Source organism: Morone saxatilis, unplaced genomic scaffold (assembly GCF_004916995.1).
Source record: "Morone saxatilis isolate NCDOM2014 unplaced genomic scaffold, NCSU_SB_2.0 Contig14, whole genome shotgun sequence".
Lineage (NCBI taxonomy): Eukaryota > Metazoa > Chordata > Actinopteri > Moronidae > Morone > Morone saxatilis.
In genome coordinates this window covers 106,201-124,103 of record NW_023339696.1, presented here as the reverse complement: position 1 = coordinate 124,103, position 17,903 = coordinate 106,201, and the positions used below count along the sequence as shown (strand labels likewise).

General features: G+C 42.2%; 3 protein-coding genes across 3 annotated transcripts in view; 1 reads left to right on the top strand and 2 right to left on the bottom strand.

Moving 5' to 3' along the window:
* The window catches only part of LOC118323026 (multidrug resistance-associated protein 1-like), a gene marked incomplete in the record, with an annotated part of 19,719 nt that extends 17,510 nt beyond the window's left edge, over positions 1–2,209 (top strand). Inside the window, 2 exon segments of the mRNA XM_035654941.1 lie at positions 1,848–1,961; positions 2,095–2,209. Of these exon segments, the coding sequence (XP_035510834.1) occupies positions 1,848–1,961; positions 2,095–2,209 (229 nt within the window).
* An 839-nt stretch (positions 2,210–3,048) lies between these two features.
* scaf1 (SR-related CTD-associated factor 1) lies at positions 3,049–12,448 on the bottom strand. The gene is made up of 5 exons (XM_035654639.1): positions 12,274–12,448; positions 6,926–10,494; positions 5,151–5,233; positions 3,985–4,293; positions 3,049–3,219 (listed from the first exon to the last, which is right to left on the bottom strand). Exons 2-5 carry the CDS (start codon positions 10,401–10,403, stop codon positions 3,064–3,066), a joined length of 4,026 nt encoding a protein of 1,341 aa, XP_035510532.1. The 5' UTR covers positions 10,404–10,494; positions 12,274–12,448; the 3' UTR covers positions 3,049–3,063.
* Positions 12,449–14,311: 1,863 nt separating this feature from the next.
* Positions 14,312–17,903, bottom strand: part of LOC118322814 (multidrug resistance-associated protein 1-like) — a gene marked incomplete at its 5' end in the record, with an annotated part of 7,778 nt that continues 4,186 nt past the window's right edge. Inside the window, 3 exon segments of the mRNA XM_035654643.1 lie at positions 14,312–16,081; positions 16,209–16,403; positions 16,945–17,111. Coding sequence (XP_035510536.1) covers positions 15,973–16,081; positions 16,209–16,403; positions 16,945–17,111 — 471 coding nt within the window.

The window sequence follows — 17,903 nt, the reverse complement described above, 5'->3', positions numbered from 1 at the left end:
TTTGGGTGTTATCAACTGCGATATTACATCTCCCCTTAGGCCCTTGGATTATTGATATACATTGGAGGATGGGGTTAGGACAAACAATAATCCAATGCCTATTGTAAAAAATTTAGGGCCCTTTTTGGGGGACAAGTTTTTTTAATTTACCACTATTAGTGAAGGCTTCTAAATGAACAGGGGTCAACAAAAACTATAAGGCTCCACAAAGGTAGTATCAATGGCAGGGCTTTGGTGTAACTGGGGACTGTATTAGATAACACAGCACGTGCATGATAGCATCACTTCCTGAACTTGTATACATGATCATTTTCATGTGAGCATTTTACAGTGGGAGATCAAGGATATAATTGGGAGGAGGACTTCCATAAGATTCACTAAAAGGCAATAGACAACGGTGGGGCTATGGAAAACAAAAAAATATTGACAAAAACAAGTGGGTGTTCTTGAGCAGATGCGTTGTGGGGGGACGAATTTAAAAGTCTCCTTATTAAGCAGAGGAATAGGCAAGTTGGCTCCTGGCTCCCGGTCATCCCTTTCTTCCCTACCATTTGCGTCCAGTGTTTCCGGAGTATTTGTAGCGTTGGAACGTAACAACTTTACAGGTTGCTGACTTTGACAGGGTTGAATTTCCCCCAGTTACGGCTGTGGCAGATTGGGGAGAAGAAAGACAGTGTGATTAAACAGCCTCTTGCAGCAAAGGATATTCAGTTTACATTTGGTTCATGGGGTTAGGAGGTGTGGTAGGAATAGAACAACTAGTGCTGCCTTTATAAGCCAGATTGACTTGTCTTTTTGTTTAAAAAGGGGGGGGGGGCCCAACTTTATGCAGGATTTTGTTCAGTTATTGTTTGTAACCTTCAAAATTGGCTGGCCAATTGAGAGAGAACGAATGAGACGCGAGCGGGTGGTTGAGGCAAAACTATTAAGTGAATGAAGGAGGGGGCAATGGGCAGTTAGTGAAAACAACGCAGTAAATCGATCAAAAAACGTTATTTTCTGGTGAATTTCATGGCCACCCCTCCACACAATTTGGTTAGTTCTAACACTGTTTTTTTGACACAGGGTACAGTTCATGTGAAAAATTAGGACACCCTTAATATTCAGTTATTTCATTAAGAAATGTTCCACCATATCGATGTCTAAATCTTGTTTTTATTTATCTCTGGGAAAGAAAAGTGATCTAATTGCAGTAAAACAGCAAAAAATAACCATTTCTTACTCATAAACAAAAGACATTCAAAGTAATGCATTTATAACTGAGGAAAAGTTAGACACCCTACCCCCTAATTACCTAGTGTTACCCCTTTGGGCTGAAATAACTTCAGTGAGACGCTCTTGTAAACTCCTCTACCAGTCCTCTGACATCAGGTTCTTGAGGAAGGTTTGACCCTCTCATGCAGAATGCTTTAACCTGTGTGATGTTTGAGGGTTTTTGCATGTAAGCCGTTTTCAGTCACCCACAGCATCTCAATGGGATATAAGATCTGGGCTTTGACTGGGCCATTCCGGGATCTCCATTTCTTGTTTTCAGGCAGTCCTTGGGTGGATTTTACTGGTATGTTTAGGGTCATTTTCATGCTTGCAGCGGTCCATTCCGCTTCAGCTTTAATTTTCTTATAGGATGGTCTCCACATGCTTGCTCAAGCACCTCTGAATACCACTGTAGAATTCATGATGTTATTCTATTGATGGTGAGCTGTCCAAAGAACATTATCCAGAAGTCCTGTTCTTTGTCTACATTCTCTCTGGCCAACTTCCAGTCTGGCCTTTAAGTTTCTCTTGGAGAGTAAAGGTTTCCTCTTGCACACCTCCTGTGAAAACTTGACAAGTCTCTTCTGTTGTAGAGGCATGACTTTCACATCAACAGTCGCCAAGCGCCTGCTGGTAAGGTCCCGTGGTGATGACATTTTAGGGGTTTTGGAGAACTTCTTTTGCATCTTTGTGGTCTGGCTCTCGGGGTAACTTTGCTTCGGACAGCCAGACCTGGGCATGTGGCAGTTGTTTTGAATGTCCTCCACTTGTACACTATTTTCCGGACAGTGGAATGCGCTGGTTTCAACTCTTTCTGAGATCTTTTTAAATCCCTTACAGACTCATAAAGCTGCAACAATCTTCTTCTGACTGCCTCAGACAGGTCTTTCGATCTCAACCCATGGTGTTCACTCTCACGTCAACAGTGCAGGAGCACACCAAACTGAATGTCTGAGGTTTAAATAGGGCAGCCTCCTTCAAAAATGCTGGAGTAACAATGTTCTAATCATGTGCATCCTGATGTGATACACCTTGTGATTTCAGCCACTTTTAAGTGGGAAAAATGTGGAGGGTGTCCTAATTTATTCAGAAATTGCATGTTTATTTTATTAAATTTAACAGAAAGTTTTAAAAAGTATTTTCTTCAGTTTTACTTGTTCAGTTTTATAACTTGAATCTCTCAGTATTGTTAAAATTGATATTAAATATCCATGTCTAAATATGTTAAAAAAACAGATGTTTTCATAGGGTGTCCTAATTGTTTCACATGACTGTATGAAAGGCAAAGATGTTGTGAGCAAAATGGATGATTTAATATTCCATAGCTCTGACCTAACCAAGTCTAACTGACATAACTATTGCTAACAACAACAACAACAGTTCTGACTCTACAAATGCTATCCCAATATTTCATAATGATAGAAATTTCCCATTATTGGCCAATAATTTATTTGTCCCAAAAATGATCTTGTATCCCTAAAACTAGTCTCTAAATTTCCAGGTTCTCAAGGTTTTCCAGGATACGAGGAAATTCTGAGAGCAGAGGAGATGGCGATGTGACCTGGCTGCTACGTGTTATTGGCTGGGGGCTATACACCAATGCCCGGAAACATCCAGAACACAGCAACATAAGAAAATACAGACAGAGGATGCACGGTGTCTGCAGACAGACACTGCCACACACTGCCAGTGGGTCATAAGTGATGATTCATATGAATATACATTGTTTTTTAGGAAAATTCTACATAGTGTGCCTTTAGGCAAACTCCATATACTAACATTTAACTACTGTGAACTACTAGTGTTTTTCTATACTATGCGTGTGCTGAGGCTGACCTTGTGCACAGCTTTCCTGAGGATGTCTTTGTATTCGTCCTTGTTGATGTCTTTGCGCTGATAGTATGGTTTGATGGCAAGCTTCACCTCCTCCACTGCCCGCTCCTGGGTGTGCAGCTTCTTTAGGTACTGAGAAATTCAAATGACAGACATGCTAAATTAATACAGTGGTTCTAAAATGCAGGCCCAACACCCCACAGTATGAACCAATCATCAACAATGATAGGAGAAGCAACTAATGAGTGATATAAATGTCAGCACAACAGCATAAGCAAACTCTAAATCGATTTAATCTTTACAGTGCTTTTACAAACAAAGTGCTACACAAGTTTATTTACCATTTAACATATGAATTGATTCTATCTACAAAAATGCAACAGAGCTTTTTATTCGAAACAGATACAGGAGCTGTTGAGTTATATTATATATCCATGTCTGTAACATATTCTACAGATTTAGACATTGAAACTGTAGTGAAGTACAAATTGGTATTGGTTGGGTTAATTATTCTACTTTGTACAGTGTGATCAATACAAATGTTTCTCCAAAACACATTTTAAAGTGAGACTGAAAAATGTAACGTCATTAAACCAATTTTTAATAATACAGAGAAATCCCCAGTTGCTTTACAGTGTACAGTTAGGTTGACAGGCATGTCTTTGTAGGCAGTTATGCTGTGTTATTGATGTATGTTTTAAAACTGTATGAATATTTTTGCCCTCTTCAAGTAATTAACAAGATAACATTGAAGACTGAAATCATTTTTGCTGAGATAGTTAAAGAGTACTGGCCTGTTGGGTAGATGCTGATCAGCAGCCATGCAGCAGTAGTGGATATTATATATTAGAGAAAGGAGAGCAACCGCCCTGATCTCTCCATGAACGTCAACTTTACCTTGTCAGGGTCTTTGCTGTCATTGTCCCATCCAGTGTCACCAGAGCTCCCAGTCACTCCTGACAGCCCCACAGGCATGATAGGGGGCGGGGTCTGCGCACATCCACCACCTATGGATGGGTGCAGGAGAGAGGGTGGAGTTTTGGTGCAGCCGACTAATGGGAGGGAGCTGTGGAGGATGAACTGGGCTGGGCTCAGACCCGGTGGTGGAGGGAGAGCGGGAGGGGGAGGAATCTGTGAGGAAGAGGAAGAGGCTGAGGAGGGAGGGGCATGCTGCTGTGACTGGCTCTGATTAGCCTGTGAGAGGATCTGCATGAGAGACAAAGTAAGGACACAGTCAGACTGGAATTCATTTTCCCCTAACACTTCATTTCTAAGTGCAACACATTTGCTTCCAGTCACAGACTGACCCATTTCAAAATCCCCCAAATCTCAAGGCCTGAGAGGGGGTGGGTCGGTTGATATTCTTGTTCTGTAGCTGCACAGCAAAGTAGCAGAAAAGAGATGGTACTAATGATAGTAAAACATTTGATAAAATGACAGAATTTATTTTGTAGACTGCTGCGGCCCTGTTGTAAGGTTCTTGGTGCTAGCACACGCAAACAAGGTTTGATCAGGTACTGGTTCCGAACCAGGTGGTAAAGGGGTACAATTTACCATATGTTTACAACCCTATCAATACTATTTCCTGTTTTGACTCTATTCCTGCCCTAACCACCTTTGGATTGAATTACTGGTGTGCATATAGCGCAATGGTACGTGAAATGCTGTTTGATGGTTACTTTGATTTTGTGGTCACAGGTTCTCTTTTATTTGTTTAAAAAATTGGAACTTTGACCTAACTATACTGAGTCTCATTATATTAGGTTATTTTTCTTATTTAAACCCATGCATTAATGCATATTCATTTTGAATATTAAAAATGGTGGAGAACACATTTCTATACAAACATCAAAATGGAACTCGCACAGTATTCCTTAAAGTAATCAATTACTTTGACAAATAATCAGCAACTCGCCAAAACAAAATGTTTCAAATATAAAGAATCAGACAGACAAAGCTAGATTACAGAAATATTGTTGTTAAGGTTTCTCCTAATAACATATATAAAACATTCCTTTACTAAGACTAAGGAGAATGACAGCTTAAGACAGAGAGACAGTCACCTGGCTGGTTGCTTGAATGAACTCTTGTGCTTTCGCTCTGCTGGCGATATTGGCCTCCTCCATTTTGAAGAGCAGAGCAGTCACTGAGAAAGAAGGAAGAATGAGATCATTAGGGTTATACAATAACACAACATACATGACAATGCAACATCTGATTATTATTTATTTTGATTTCTATTTGTTTAAAGAGTATTTTAAAATAGGATTTGACATCAAGCATGTTTAGTGTTTTGGTCAAACTTTGGGAACATTTACTCCTCCCTAGGTGGGAACAACACCTGATGATAATAATTGAATGCAGTGAAAGTGCGAATAGAAACTATATAAGCACTAAATGCTGGCCAACATTCAGGGTTTTTGCTTTCATTTGAATGGCTGGGATAACTTATATCTCAAGCCTTTTACACTACAGCAGACCTAAGGCCAACATACAGTATGTGAAAGCAGCCACAGTAACTATACAATACTAATGCAAAATGCAAATGAACAAAAACTAATAGCAGTCAGTAAAATAAGGTATGGTATTTTATTTTAAAGGTATTTAATGTGATCCAGATGTTCCTGCAAAAGAGAGGTAAAGATATAGTGAAGTCATTGAGTCCCACTCCCTCTGCCTGTGTGCCTCTCTGTGGTTTGTTTCATAGCTGGTCTGCTTCATGTGCAGCTGAGTACAACGACTGAAACTGTGGATTTATTTCCACCAAACCACAGTTGGTGATTGTTGAAACAGTGGAAAGACTAACAAAGATGGTTTTGGTGGGTTTTATTTTGTTTCTGTTCACTTTTAATGAAGTTATGATGTTACAATGATATATAAGCTAAAATTACCAATTTGTATATGGAGTCTGGTGGCGAGCGACATTACAGGTATTTCTGGTTAAACAAAAGGTCCATCTGTGTATATAATAATGCTCCGACACATAAAATAACAATCTAAGTCTGTTAGTAGAAACAACAAGCACTGCCTGTTTTGGTGACTTTTATTTTGCTTTATATATTATCAAAATTGCAATATGCCAAGTGACTGTTTTTTGATAATGTGTGTTAAAACAGGAATATAATGTACTGCTGCAGAGATTCCCTGGCTTACAAATCTTGTTTGTTTATTCACAATTTAAACAGTGAAACCTAAAATTGTGATGCAAAAATGATCACTAATGATCCACTAATTGCCAATCATATCACAATATTTGTTAAAATAATCACAATATTTTTTGGGCCGTCCAGCCCTTATTTTGGCAGATATTGTGATAATTTCTTCTCTGTGCAAATACAGCAAGAGACTACCAGAGCTGCAGCACATCCATCAGAGCAGCTTTAATTGTCAACTGTATAGTCCCATTCTGTGAAACATCTTCTGCTCAGATTGCGTTTTCTGTGAGATGAGCAAATTTACAGTAATCGCTTCCTGAACCTTTGAAATTTGCCCCTAACTTCATCACCACTATAGACACCATGATACCTGCATTGGATGACTGTTTCAGTCGGTCTGCACTAAAACATTTATGTTTTCTGTATGAGAAGATTAGTGGGCCAGGGCATCTCTGCTGCACAGTACTTTATAGTGCCGTTTGTCACACATTTTACATTTACCAAAAAAATCCAGCTTGTGTAATTTGGATATAATGTCATAATATTTCAATTAATTGTGCAGCCCTAGGTTATTTTCAAGTAAATTTCTTAGAAATAACCTTTAACTTTAGTGCAGTCCCTTCAAGGTGTGAATGTTTGATAAGAACATGGCGAACTTTTCTACATCTCTGGTGGGAACTCACATGCTAGGACTCCTCCGGTTGTGCAGTCCACCCCAGTCTGCAAACTCCATGGGAGGGCGGGCGCTGCTGGAGGGGGAGGGGGAGGAGGCTTACTAGCAGACGAGGAGGACACAGAGGAGGAGGAAGGGTCTGACGAAGACAGAGGCAGAGAAAGGGAAGTGAGACTGCATCCTGTCGAAGACGACGAGCAGGGAGGTGAGGCCTGGGATTTGGGTGCGTCATCTGGAGGAGGGGGCTTGGCAGTGGGCGTAGACAAGGTGATGCTGAGGCTAGCTCCCTGGGGGGTGGACAGGCTGGACGGACTGGACGCCGGGAGTGTGGGGCTGGTCTGAGTTGGACAGTCCTCGGCTAGGAACGAAGGGTCTGGGGTCTTACAGCTGCTGTCAACAGTCTGAGAGTCTGGCGAAGACTCTCTGGTGTCTCGCAAAGGGGCCATAGAGGGCGGAGGCGTGTGGGGTGGTGAGGAGGATGGTGGGAGCACACTGGTGGAGGACGATGAGGAGGAAGAGGAGGAGGAACAGGGTGCGGGACCTGCTTGGCCAGTATGTGGACTGAGTGACTTGCTCCCATCCCCAGCGGCTGACTGAACATCTAAGGTGGCTCCACCCCAGCCCTCAGATGTGTTTGTTTGGCTGCCGTCTCTAGTCGTAAACCCTGCAGCTCCACCTTTCTCTCTTGTCTTCTTGGCCAGGCGACGGCGGCGTTTGGTTGCCAAAGATGATGAGGGGGAGGAGGCAGAGGAGGAGGTGGAGGTGGAGGTAATGGAGCTTGGTTTTGTTTTCTTGGATTTCAGTCCTGCAGGACTGGTTAAGGATGATGGTGGTGGTGCTGCCAGGCTGCTTCGCTTTCCTATACTGGCCAAATCTTTACTGCGGCTGGCCAGCGTCAGCGGCTCTGAGCAAGGTTTGAGGAATGGAGATCTGCTCTCATTGTCTCTGCAGAAGACTACAGCAATTGAGCCACCCACCACAGAGCCCCCAGCACCGCCCCCTGTACCTCCTGGCCCTAGGAGGTCCATGCCAAGCTTTCCAGAGCCAACTGAAGCCCCTGTGGTGCTGCTTACACCTTCCCGCACTAGCACAGACACTTTGGACTGAAGCTTGCCTTTCCGACTACCGGCACTCTCTTTCTTGGATTTGCCGGAGCGACCCAAATCCTTTCTGCTGCCTTTGTCCCGGTCTTTGTCCTTTCCTATCTTCCTGGCTCGCTTTGCTGAGGGGAGGCCAGATGAGACGGGGGCAGAGCCTGAAGTGACAGTCAGTAAGGAGAGGCATTTGCTTTTGGTTCTATTGGAAGAGGAGGACGAGGATTCAGACTGGCCAATTTTCTTCAAGGCGCGAGATTTCTTTTTTGGGTGGTGTCGTCCGGTCTTGAGGCCCGTTTTAGTTTTGGGGCTGGGGGCAGGTGGTTCTGGAGGCAGGGCAGCAGGGGGTGTATCCTCCAAAGATGGGTAGTCTGAGTCCAAAGCTTCACCATCCAAAGACAACACGTCGATCTCCAGTTTGTCTGAATAGTGGTCAGACTCATAACTGTGATACCTTAGCGGTGAGAGCGACTGGGATCGGCTGTGACAACTTCCCCGGTCTTCCAGCTCTCCAGCTGAGTGCCATTTTCTCTTCTTCTTCCTCTTGCAGGGCTTATCAGATTCCTGTGCGGGCCGACAGGGAGAGGTCGGGGCCAGTCTTGGAGAGCCGGGCACGGTGGTGGTGGTTGTAGTCGTGGTGACTGTGATGGTTCGCTTGATGGCAAAGAGGTCAGACCCATTGAGGTCTTGGATAGATGGCGGGACTACAGGGCGACCATCCCTTCGTCGCTCCCTCTCTTGCTGTCTGTCTCTGTCTCTGTCCCCTTCCCTCTTTTCCCTGCTTCTTTTCGACGTCTTTGAAATGCCCCGCTCTCTGCTGCTCGAGTGTTGTCTTCCCTTCCTCTCCATCTCCTTCTTTCGAGAGCTAGAATCTCGATCTCTTTCATCTCTTCTACAACTACTGGTGCGATTTTGCTCTCTTTCTCTATCCCTGTCCCTCTCTCTTCCTCTGTCTCTATCCCTCTCTCTGTCTCTATCTCTATCCCTGTCTCTATCTCTAATTGTGTTCCTGTCCCTGTCTCTCTCTTTATCTTTTTCCTTCTCTCTGTTTCTTTCTTCAGACAGGCTTGAAAATGAGTGTCTAGTGTGGCCCCCTCTTCCTGAAGAGTTGCAGGATCGTGAGGCCTCTGGGCTGCTGTGACGTCTTTTCTTCCTCTTCCGGCTGCTGCTCCTGCTGCTCCTCATTCCCTTAACCTCCTTGTGCCCCTGCTCCTTTTCTTTGCTTCTCTCCCCACCTCCCTCTTTGTCCTTTCTTCTCTTTTTTCTTCTCTCTTCCTTCTCCCCAGCCTTCCTGTCCTTGCTTTTCTGTCTGTCGCGGTCCTTGGAACTCTTGGATGACTTGCGGTTCTTGCTACTTTGCTCTACAGAAGGCGTGAGAGGGGAAGAGGGTGCAGAGGCTGGAGGATGGGAGGGAGGAGGTGGTGGCTGAGGAGAGAGCGGGGAAGTAGCAGGAAAAGAGAGATATCTTTCTTTCCGTCTGCTGACCAGCTTCCGTCTCAGATCCTCCACTCCCACCACAGGCTCATCCTCAGGCTCCCTGTCCACCTCCCAACTGCCCTCTGTACGTACGGACACAAAGCCATCTCCGTCCAGCACCCGGAGGATGCGCTCTGGCTTTGAACCAAAGAAGGAGACGCTGGGGGAATTGAGGGGGAGGATTTCTCCAGCTGGTCTTTTATTGCTCCCATCTCTGTCAGCAGCACCAACTATCTCCCCCTCCTCTATCTCAGAGTGATCAGAGTCTGCAATGTCCCTCTGTTCTCCAGTTTTGGTGGTGCTGCAGTCCACTCTCCTCCTCAGAGGGAGCTGGGTGGCCAGACCTGGACTTCGCAGGTCAGTTAACGTGTCAGTGGAATCTGGAGGTTCTTCCTCTTTCTCAACAGTGTTTCTCTTCATCCCCCTCGCTTTGCCTCTCCTGTCATCTGCGTCTGATGCTGGAGAACCAGTGGGGTCAAAGGGGTCGTATTTCTCCCCTTCCCCCTCATCCTCCTCCTTCACTCCCTCAGTTGGATGGAACGGATCATACATCTCCCTTTCCCTGTCCTCTTCTTCACAATCAACACTCGGCTGCACTGACGTGTGAGGAAAGGAATCCAACGAGGGGGTGTTGGGTGTAGGTGTGGATAGAGACTGCGCTGCAAGAGAGGCAGAAGTGGAGGACACCCTGGCCACCTCTGTCCCCTGGGTCTGATCTTTTACATGGTTCTGATAAACTGATGAGTTGGCACAGGCAGAGGAGGACGTTGACAAGGGTGAAGATGGATCAGATGAACTGGATGATGGAGACAAGGAGGGTGAGCAGGGAGGAGGGCTCCTGGCAATCTCTCTAACTCCACTTGATGAAGAGGAGGCAACAGCCCTCCTTTTGAAGCCAGATGCTGGAGTCAAGTCCATGGGCCAGGAAAACTGGTGATGCAGAAGCAGGACCTGGAGGTTGGCAGCGATGGGCAAGGCTACGCCAGAAAAAAGGGATCCAGGAATAAGCCTAGTGGAAAGGACAGGACACATGCAGTCTTTATCTCACAATGTTTAAAGACAACAAAGGCAAAGCAGCCTGTGGCATCATCTGTGGACAATGTAAGAGTGTGAAACTGATTCTGCAGGGATATAAGCTAGTTCATTTGGATCAATTACAGTTTATTTCAGTCACTAAGATTTCTATTAGCCTGACTAAGTCTGACTAAAGAATTCTTTTTCTTTAGTTAATGAGTGAGATCTTAGGAAAGTGCATTGCATTTACATGCTCAGTAAAGTCACTGTTCATACTTTTGTCTATTACAGCCAAACTAAGTGAGAGAGCCAAGTTATTATCTCATAATTGCACAAGAATGCAATACGCTTCCATAAGATCCTCTTTGTCTATATTAGAGCTCATTAGTGCTGGGTGTTATATCGGTTTTCATTTTGTGTATGATATTTTTCATATACTATCGTACCAGTGCACAGCTGAAACAACTGCTGTACCTCATTTGTTTCTTGTGCAATGGAACATCTGGAATATCTCTTTGAAAAATCAAAGTTTGAGTGTTTTATGTCAGTTTATAGTGTTTATAAATGTATTCTAAAATATTTTGTTTGGTAAACAACTCAATGTTAAAGATTCATAGGCCAGGGAATATCTGCAGCACTACAATATATACTATTCTAATGCTGTCTGTCACACATTTATCCTTTATCAAACAAACTGCTGCTTCAGCGTTTTGGAAATTGCAATTTTGATAATATTAATTGTGCAGCAACTTAATAGTTAACCAGAGCCTTCATGGTGACATTGAAATGGTTATATACTCAATGTAATCTTGACAGTATAATAAGCCCATATAAACCTATATGAAGGTCCAGTCATGCCAAAAAAATAATAATAATAATAATAATAATACAGTGAAACCGCCAGAATCTTAAAAATACAGTGATACAAATTTCTGTTCACCCCATCCAACACTACAACATGACCTATGTTATCTGCTGATATCAGCTCATCACAAACAAATCTGGAAGCCTTCACACACATCAGCCAATGAGTTCAAAGAAAGTAGAGTCAGTAAAGAGTTGAAAACACTGTCTCCATTACATTACATTATTCAAGTGTTTCAAATGTCTTACTCAGTATATATCTTGGTCAGAACTGTTAAGCAAAACACACGTGAGAGCTCCTAGAAAAAAAAACGTTTTTATGCTGTGTATTTATGTCGAAAAACTTAAAAATGTTTTTCTATCTGAAATGTTAAACTCTCAAACACCGATATGATATGATTTAAATCCAGTATTGGTCGGGTTATGTCCACACATGCTTGGTAATGTAATGTGCTAATGGAGGCTTCACAAGAAAGGGGAAATAAACAACACACTACTATGATGTTTCTCTAATAACTCGTATTTTCTCTTCTATGAACCATCTATGACTCAATGTTTTCTGACTCCTGCTGATGGAAAAAAGTGAACGTTTCGTTATGGTTGGAGATATTTTGCTGTAATTATCGTCAGTGCTCACTCTTAGCCAGTGTTAGCATTCATGTTAATGCTGACATGAAGGTACCGCCGCTGGCTGTGTAGCTGAATATCTTTGTAGCTAACTTAACGTTGTCTACGTTAACTAACCACATTTTGTGTACTCCGGTTTTGTCACGGTTCATAAAACGCACTTGATGTACGTACTCCCGGCCTCTGTGTCGGCAGCAGGTATTGAGTTGGCTAGCAAGCTAATTTAGCTTCCAGTAGCTAGCTAGCTAAAGGGAACCAGAGGAGCTGTACGCTACTGACTCACCTGCAGCGCGGGGATCAGCAGTCTCGGATCAGAGCCTCCGTTTTACATTTACCGGTGTCTCTTTGTATGACATCAACTCAACCGTTAAAAGACATCATCAACTGCTTTTTGCCATTTTAATACCGCAACAGCAGTCCCATTCCATCAATCGCCGCCATCTTCCTTCCCCCCTAACCGGGCAACAAAGGATGATGGGAAACATAGTTTTGTGCCTAGTCATACGTCACTGCTTTGCGTCTCCTTTTGATTTCTAAGCAAAGTGATATGAAAGAACAAAGAAAGAACTGAATAGCAGCAATATGCTGTTTAATATTATAAACAAAATCATTGATGTTTCTTCTGGATTTCCTATAGATCTCAAACATTAATTAAAAAGCCACTTGCACTTAATATATATGTAATAAGGTCTATAGTGTGTATATATATATATATATATTAGTGTATATATATATATATTATTAATTATGAATTATTGAAGTGATTACAGAAATAAGTTTACTGCATTTACCTGGTGGGTCAGCATTATCAATTTTTGTAAAGGCAATTTTATATAATGTAACAAAAAAATGAACAACTCATACGATTGCTTTTATACATACATCGATTTTATTCCGAAACTAATTACAGAAACCAAGTAATGCATTATAAAATAGCAAATATTGACTTTGTAATCATAAATATGTCACACAGGTATTCTTTATTCAATCTAAAGATGCTTTAAATCGTGTGCTGAAACACAACCAAAGTGTGTCTCAATAATTTGAACAAGATCACCACAAGCCAAACTTTTACAGCTTTTAGAGAACATAATGACTAATAACACTGGCAAAGCTACTATCAGCTTTTCAACAGAGAGGAGAACCTTTATTTGGCCCCAAATCTCCCAGAACTACTGACAGATGTTAACAATGTAAAGCCACAATGATGACTTGGTAAGAGAGGTGCAGTATCCGCACACTGACCAACCAGTCTGACCAGCAGTGACACAGGGAATCTAGGAGATGTACTGTTCTGTCCCTGGAGCAAAAAGATCAGGGGCCCAAAAAAAGAGGATCAGGAGCATGTGGAAAAACAAACTTTTGAGTTCAGCTAAATTTTAAGAAAACAAATTCTCCCCCAAATACCTCCAGAATGGTTCTTTAACTTACTTCAAACTAAAAATGATGTCTTTTCTCAGAATTCTTAACTCTTAGAAGTTTTTTTTTTTTATCCCATTTGACCATTCGCTTCTGTAAAACATCTACTCCAGATCCACAAATGGAAAGAAAGAAAAACACGTGCAGAATCAGATCAGTATGTGAAGTGTGGAGATTTAGCTGGTAACATCCACCGAATGTGACACTGATGATGCCTTAATATTCCTGCATTCCTTTCACACTATTAACACCTTGTATGGCAGGTGTTGCCAGTAGGTATGGCTTGGAAAATGTATGTCAGAATTTTTGTTCATTTTGAATAAAGGTAATATTTGTTTTACTTTCTATAAAGGTAATGTAATACCTGCAGAGCATGAGCAGGTCTACACTGTGGCCATAACAGATCAGAATATGTTAATTTCTAGTGCACATTAGAAACAATGTGCACTAGAAAAATGACATTTTGGGTGTGCTCCTTAAACTTTAATCTCATTCCAGAGTGTTCAGGGTGGCAGCAGAATGCAACAAATGTCCACTTGAGATAATGTTGTGTTGACAGCAAAGTAAAGCAGCAATGTCTTTATACTGAGGTCCATGATAAAAACATAGCTGGATGCACCTACATCTTGTCTCTTCTGTGCAGAACAATAACAGACAGAATATCATTTGCCACTTGTAAGCAGAACTACTCAAAGTTGAGCATGTGAAGAATGTTTGGCGGAACACTAGATAATCACTGTTATAACCAAGTTATAATATATTTGGCGTTCATTTCTGAGGACTAGAAGCAGAGTTCTAATGCTCACTGAACTATTCCCAGTGCACACTAGAAACTGGCATTTCTTTCTGCATGTCAGTTCAAAAACTCTCTACATACACAGTAGTTTGTTAAAACACTCACATTCAAAATCAATATATCTTTATTCACTAAAAGTAACACAGTAACTCACTAACAAAATGACAGCAATGCAAAGAAATATGTCAGTATGGGAAAAAAATCTTTTGGCCTGCGTCCATTTGTTTGTGTGAAGCATGACTTGGCTGTAAACAATAAGAAAATATGTGTAATGTGTACATTTATGTTCCAGAAAGTTTAAAAAAAGTCCATTTGGTGCACATTCAGTACCTTATGACCTCATTGGAGTTGAACTAAAATAAAACTCTATTTTGTTCTTCTGCAGCCGTCCATCTACACAGCAAGAGTGCAGACAGAGTAGAGAGAGAGAACATGAGTTTCCCCTGAAAGAGACTGAAAATCACTGAACGACCAGAACAGCAGCTTAAATGAAGACATTAATTTAAAGCTGAAAGAGCACAAACAAACAATAAATAAACAATCAGTGCTGGACGTAAAGTAACAGTTGAGTGGAATCTATCCAACGGATTCCGTCAGTTTGTGCGTTGTAGTTGATTTATATGTGCTGATGTTTAATGTTTCAAACCACCCCTTCTTGGGTCTGTGACACCACCAGCCTAACTGATACTGTTGACCAATCAGCTGCCAACACCTTCACATCTTTCTGATGAGAACCACTGCCCTCTCAGAAGAATCACCTGGACCTGTACCCGAACTGAGAGCTGGAAGGACAAGGGGAGTTTAAACACTACTAGTGTAGGAGCGGGGGACCCAGTGGCTCACAGCCTCAATGGAGGCCAGCTGATTTACAGCAGCTCAGACTAGGACTATACTGGGAATGAAGACACGGTGGGTTCAGGCAGTGACAGGAGATGAATTAAACGGAGGAAGAGGAGCAAGTTTGTAGCGAGTAAATTTTCTGATGATTGAGTGATATATTCATCATATCGATAAGTCCTGCTGTATTTGTTTTAGTGAAGTTGGATTTTATTTATTCCGTGTTCTGAACGAGACTTGTTGATGTTATACTGTGTTGAAATAAACAAACTAAACGTTCAATGTCTCCTTGCTGGTTGTTCTGACACATTCAGAATCATTACTGCTTTTTCTGTTAACATTTGACTACCAGTGGACGAGGAAAATCAGGGCAGCCCTAGAACATACTGTATACAGTTAGTATGGAGTCCTCTACCAACTTCAGCTTTGGTTACAACAACCAGGAGTGAACCATTTCTATTTATGATACACAGGGAATTCTGTCTTTATAGCAGCAAAACTCCCCTTCTTTGCTCGAGAACAAGTACAATGCTTTGTCAAAATAAAAGACACATACCAAGACGTGCTGTCTCAGGTTAGAACTTGTCACCCCCTCTTCCATGGCAGAAATGGCAGTAAAAATGTGAAAAGGGCAGGAAGAAACAGGGGCTTCATAGACTGATCTAGCTTTACAGGCATAAGCAAGGTTATTTGGGACAGTCAGCATAAAATTGTCTGGTTAAATGAGGACGGAAGTGTAAGGTGGGGCAGCTCAAACCAAACCCGCTCTTCTCATCAACACTCTTGCTTAAATAGTCAAACACTCGAAATCTCGATTCCCCCACTTGATCTCCCTCTGACTCTTCAACTCAGGACCTCCACGGGAGGGAGCCAGAGAAGCTGGGAGGGGGCTCAGAGGAGCAGCTGGACAAAGTGAGGCACCTCCTGCTTTCAGACCAGCCCAGCATCCCTGGCCATCTTGTAAAAGGCACCTCTTTGAGCGATTAGACTGGAGGGGGAGTCAAACTCTGCCGTCTCTCCCTTGTCCAACACCAGGACCCTAGAGGAGAGACAATACTGATAAACATTTCTCTTTACAAAGAGCACAAAGAAGTACCAGGACTACAGATGCTTCTTATACATACAGTATGAGAGCATTCTATAATGACTGTTAAAGTGTACGGTACCTTGTGTAGTCCATTATAGTGTTAAGGCGATGAGCTATTGTCAGGACAGTGCAGTGCTCAAACTGAGAGCGGATAGTGGACTGGATTAGGTTGTCTGTCTCCATGTCCACAGCTGCTGTTGCCTCATCTAGAACCAGGATTTGTGTTTTCCTCAGCAAAGCTCTGGCCAGGCACAGCAACTGCCGCTGACCCACACTGGAGGGAAAACAGAGAAATGCTTGAAACAGAGCAACAGAGCGTGTGTCTGGGCTCTTTTACTGTGTTCTTTTGTCCAGTGTTAAGCTTCAGTCAATTAAATTCAACACTTCCCGCAGATGTTTCAAGTTACAATATAGCAGGACACATGGAGATTGTCATTGAAGCTGCAAGAGGCTTTTACTATGAAATATCTGTGCAGACAGTGTTGACTGTCACTGATAGCAGCTTAACACTGAATGAAAAAAATGGCAAAATAAATAATAAATGGCATCGAGTGAGTCAGAACAGTGTAAGTATTAAAACAAGAGTGAGAGTGGTGAGTATGACATCACTGTCGTATAGATTTATTGCTTTGAAATTAACAGGTAAACAGAGGAAGAGTTATGTTTGCATCAAGAGCAAATCAAAACAGAATCAGTGCATATACTTACAGTATGTCTCTTAAATAAACCTGTTTCAAACCTGTTCTCTCTGCAGTCAAGGTAAATTACATTTTTGGTAGTTTTCATAGTTATAGTTGTGGATAAAGCAGTTATACCTGAGGTTCTCTCCTCCTTCACTACACTCATGGCTGAGTTTGTTAGGCAGGCTAGAGACAAAGCTCTTGAGATGGGAATACTCCAAAGCCCTCCATATTTCCTCATCCGAGTAGCTGTCAAAAGGATCCAGGTTCATCCTCAGAGGGCCTGAAAACAGCACTGGGTCCTGGGAAAAGGGGAGAGGGTCTTTATTATCTGTACCCCATTTCTGGCTTTCTTCCTGAGAAGGCCTCTCAAGGACTTATGCTGCAACTCCTCGCCAAATTATATGCTTTACAGACTCACCACTGATATGCATGTCCCACAAATTCAACCAAATAAGGCCACATTTAGAATGGATACTCCAATAACAGTTGAGCACTTCTCAGTCAGAACCTTGGTCAACTTTCCATGTTGAAAAGACAACCACATTTTGAAGATGAAGAGGTAAACGAGACCCTGTGGACCCTATTCCTTATCAGCTTTATTGTGCACTGAACTCCCACTAGTAAAGCCCATCTCTTATTACACCTTTAACCCTGTTGTGGCATATTCGGTAAAAATCTGGAATCAGTTCAGGAGATCATTTGCTCTCAACAGCCTCTGCCTTTTTGCTCCGATAACGAAAAATCACATTTCCTCCCTCAATGTCGGATATGGCCTTTAGTGTGTGGTTCAGGAGTGGGATACATTCATTACAGGATCTTTATGTAGACAATAACTTTGCATCTTTTGAACAATTAGTAGATAGAATTAATATCCCTAGATCCTACTTCTTTACAATTGCGAAATTGTATAGCCTCACATTCCACTTGCTTTCCCTTATGTCCCTCAGTATCTTTGTTAGACTCCATTTTCAAGCTCGGGAAAAACTTAAAGCAGGTTATAGGTAAGCTATATGGCCTTCTTAATCTATTTCACTTGTCAACTTTAGATTATCTCAAACACAAATAGGAAGAGGATTTAAATGAACAGATTC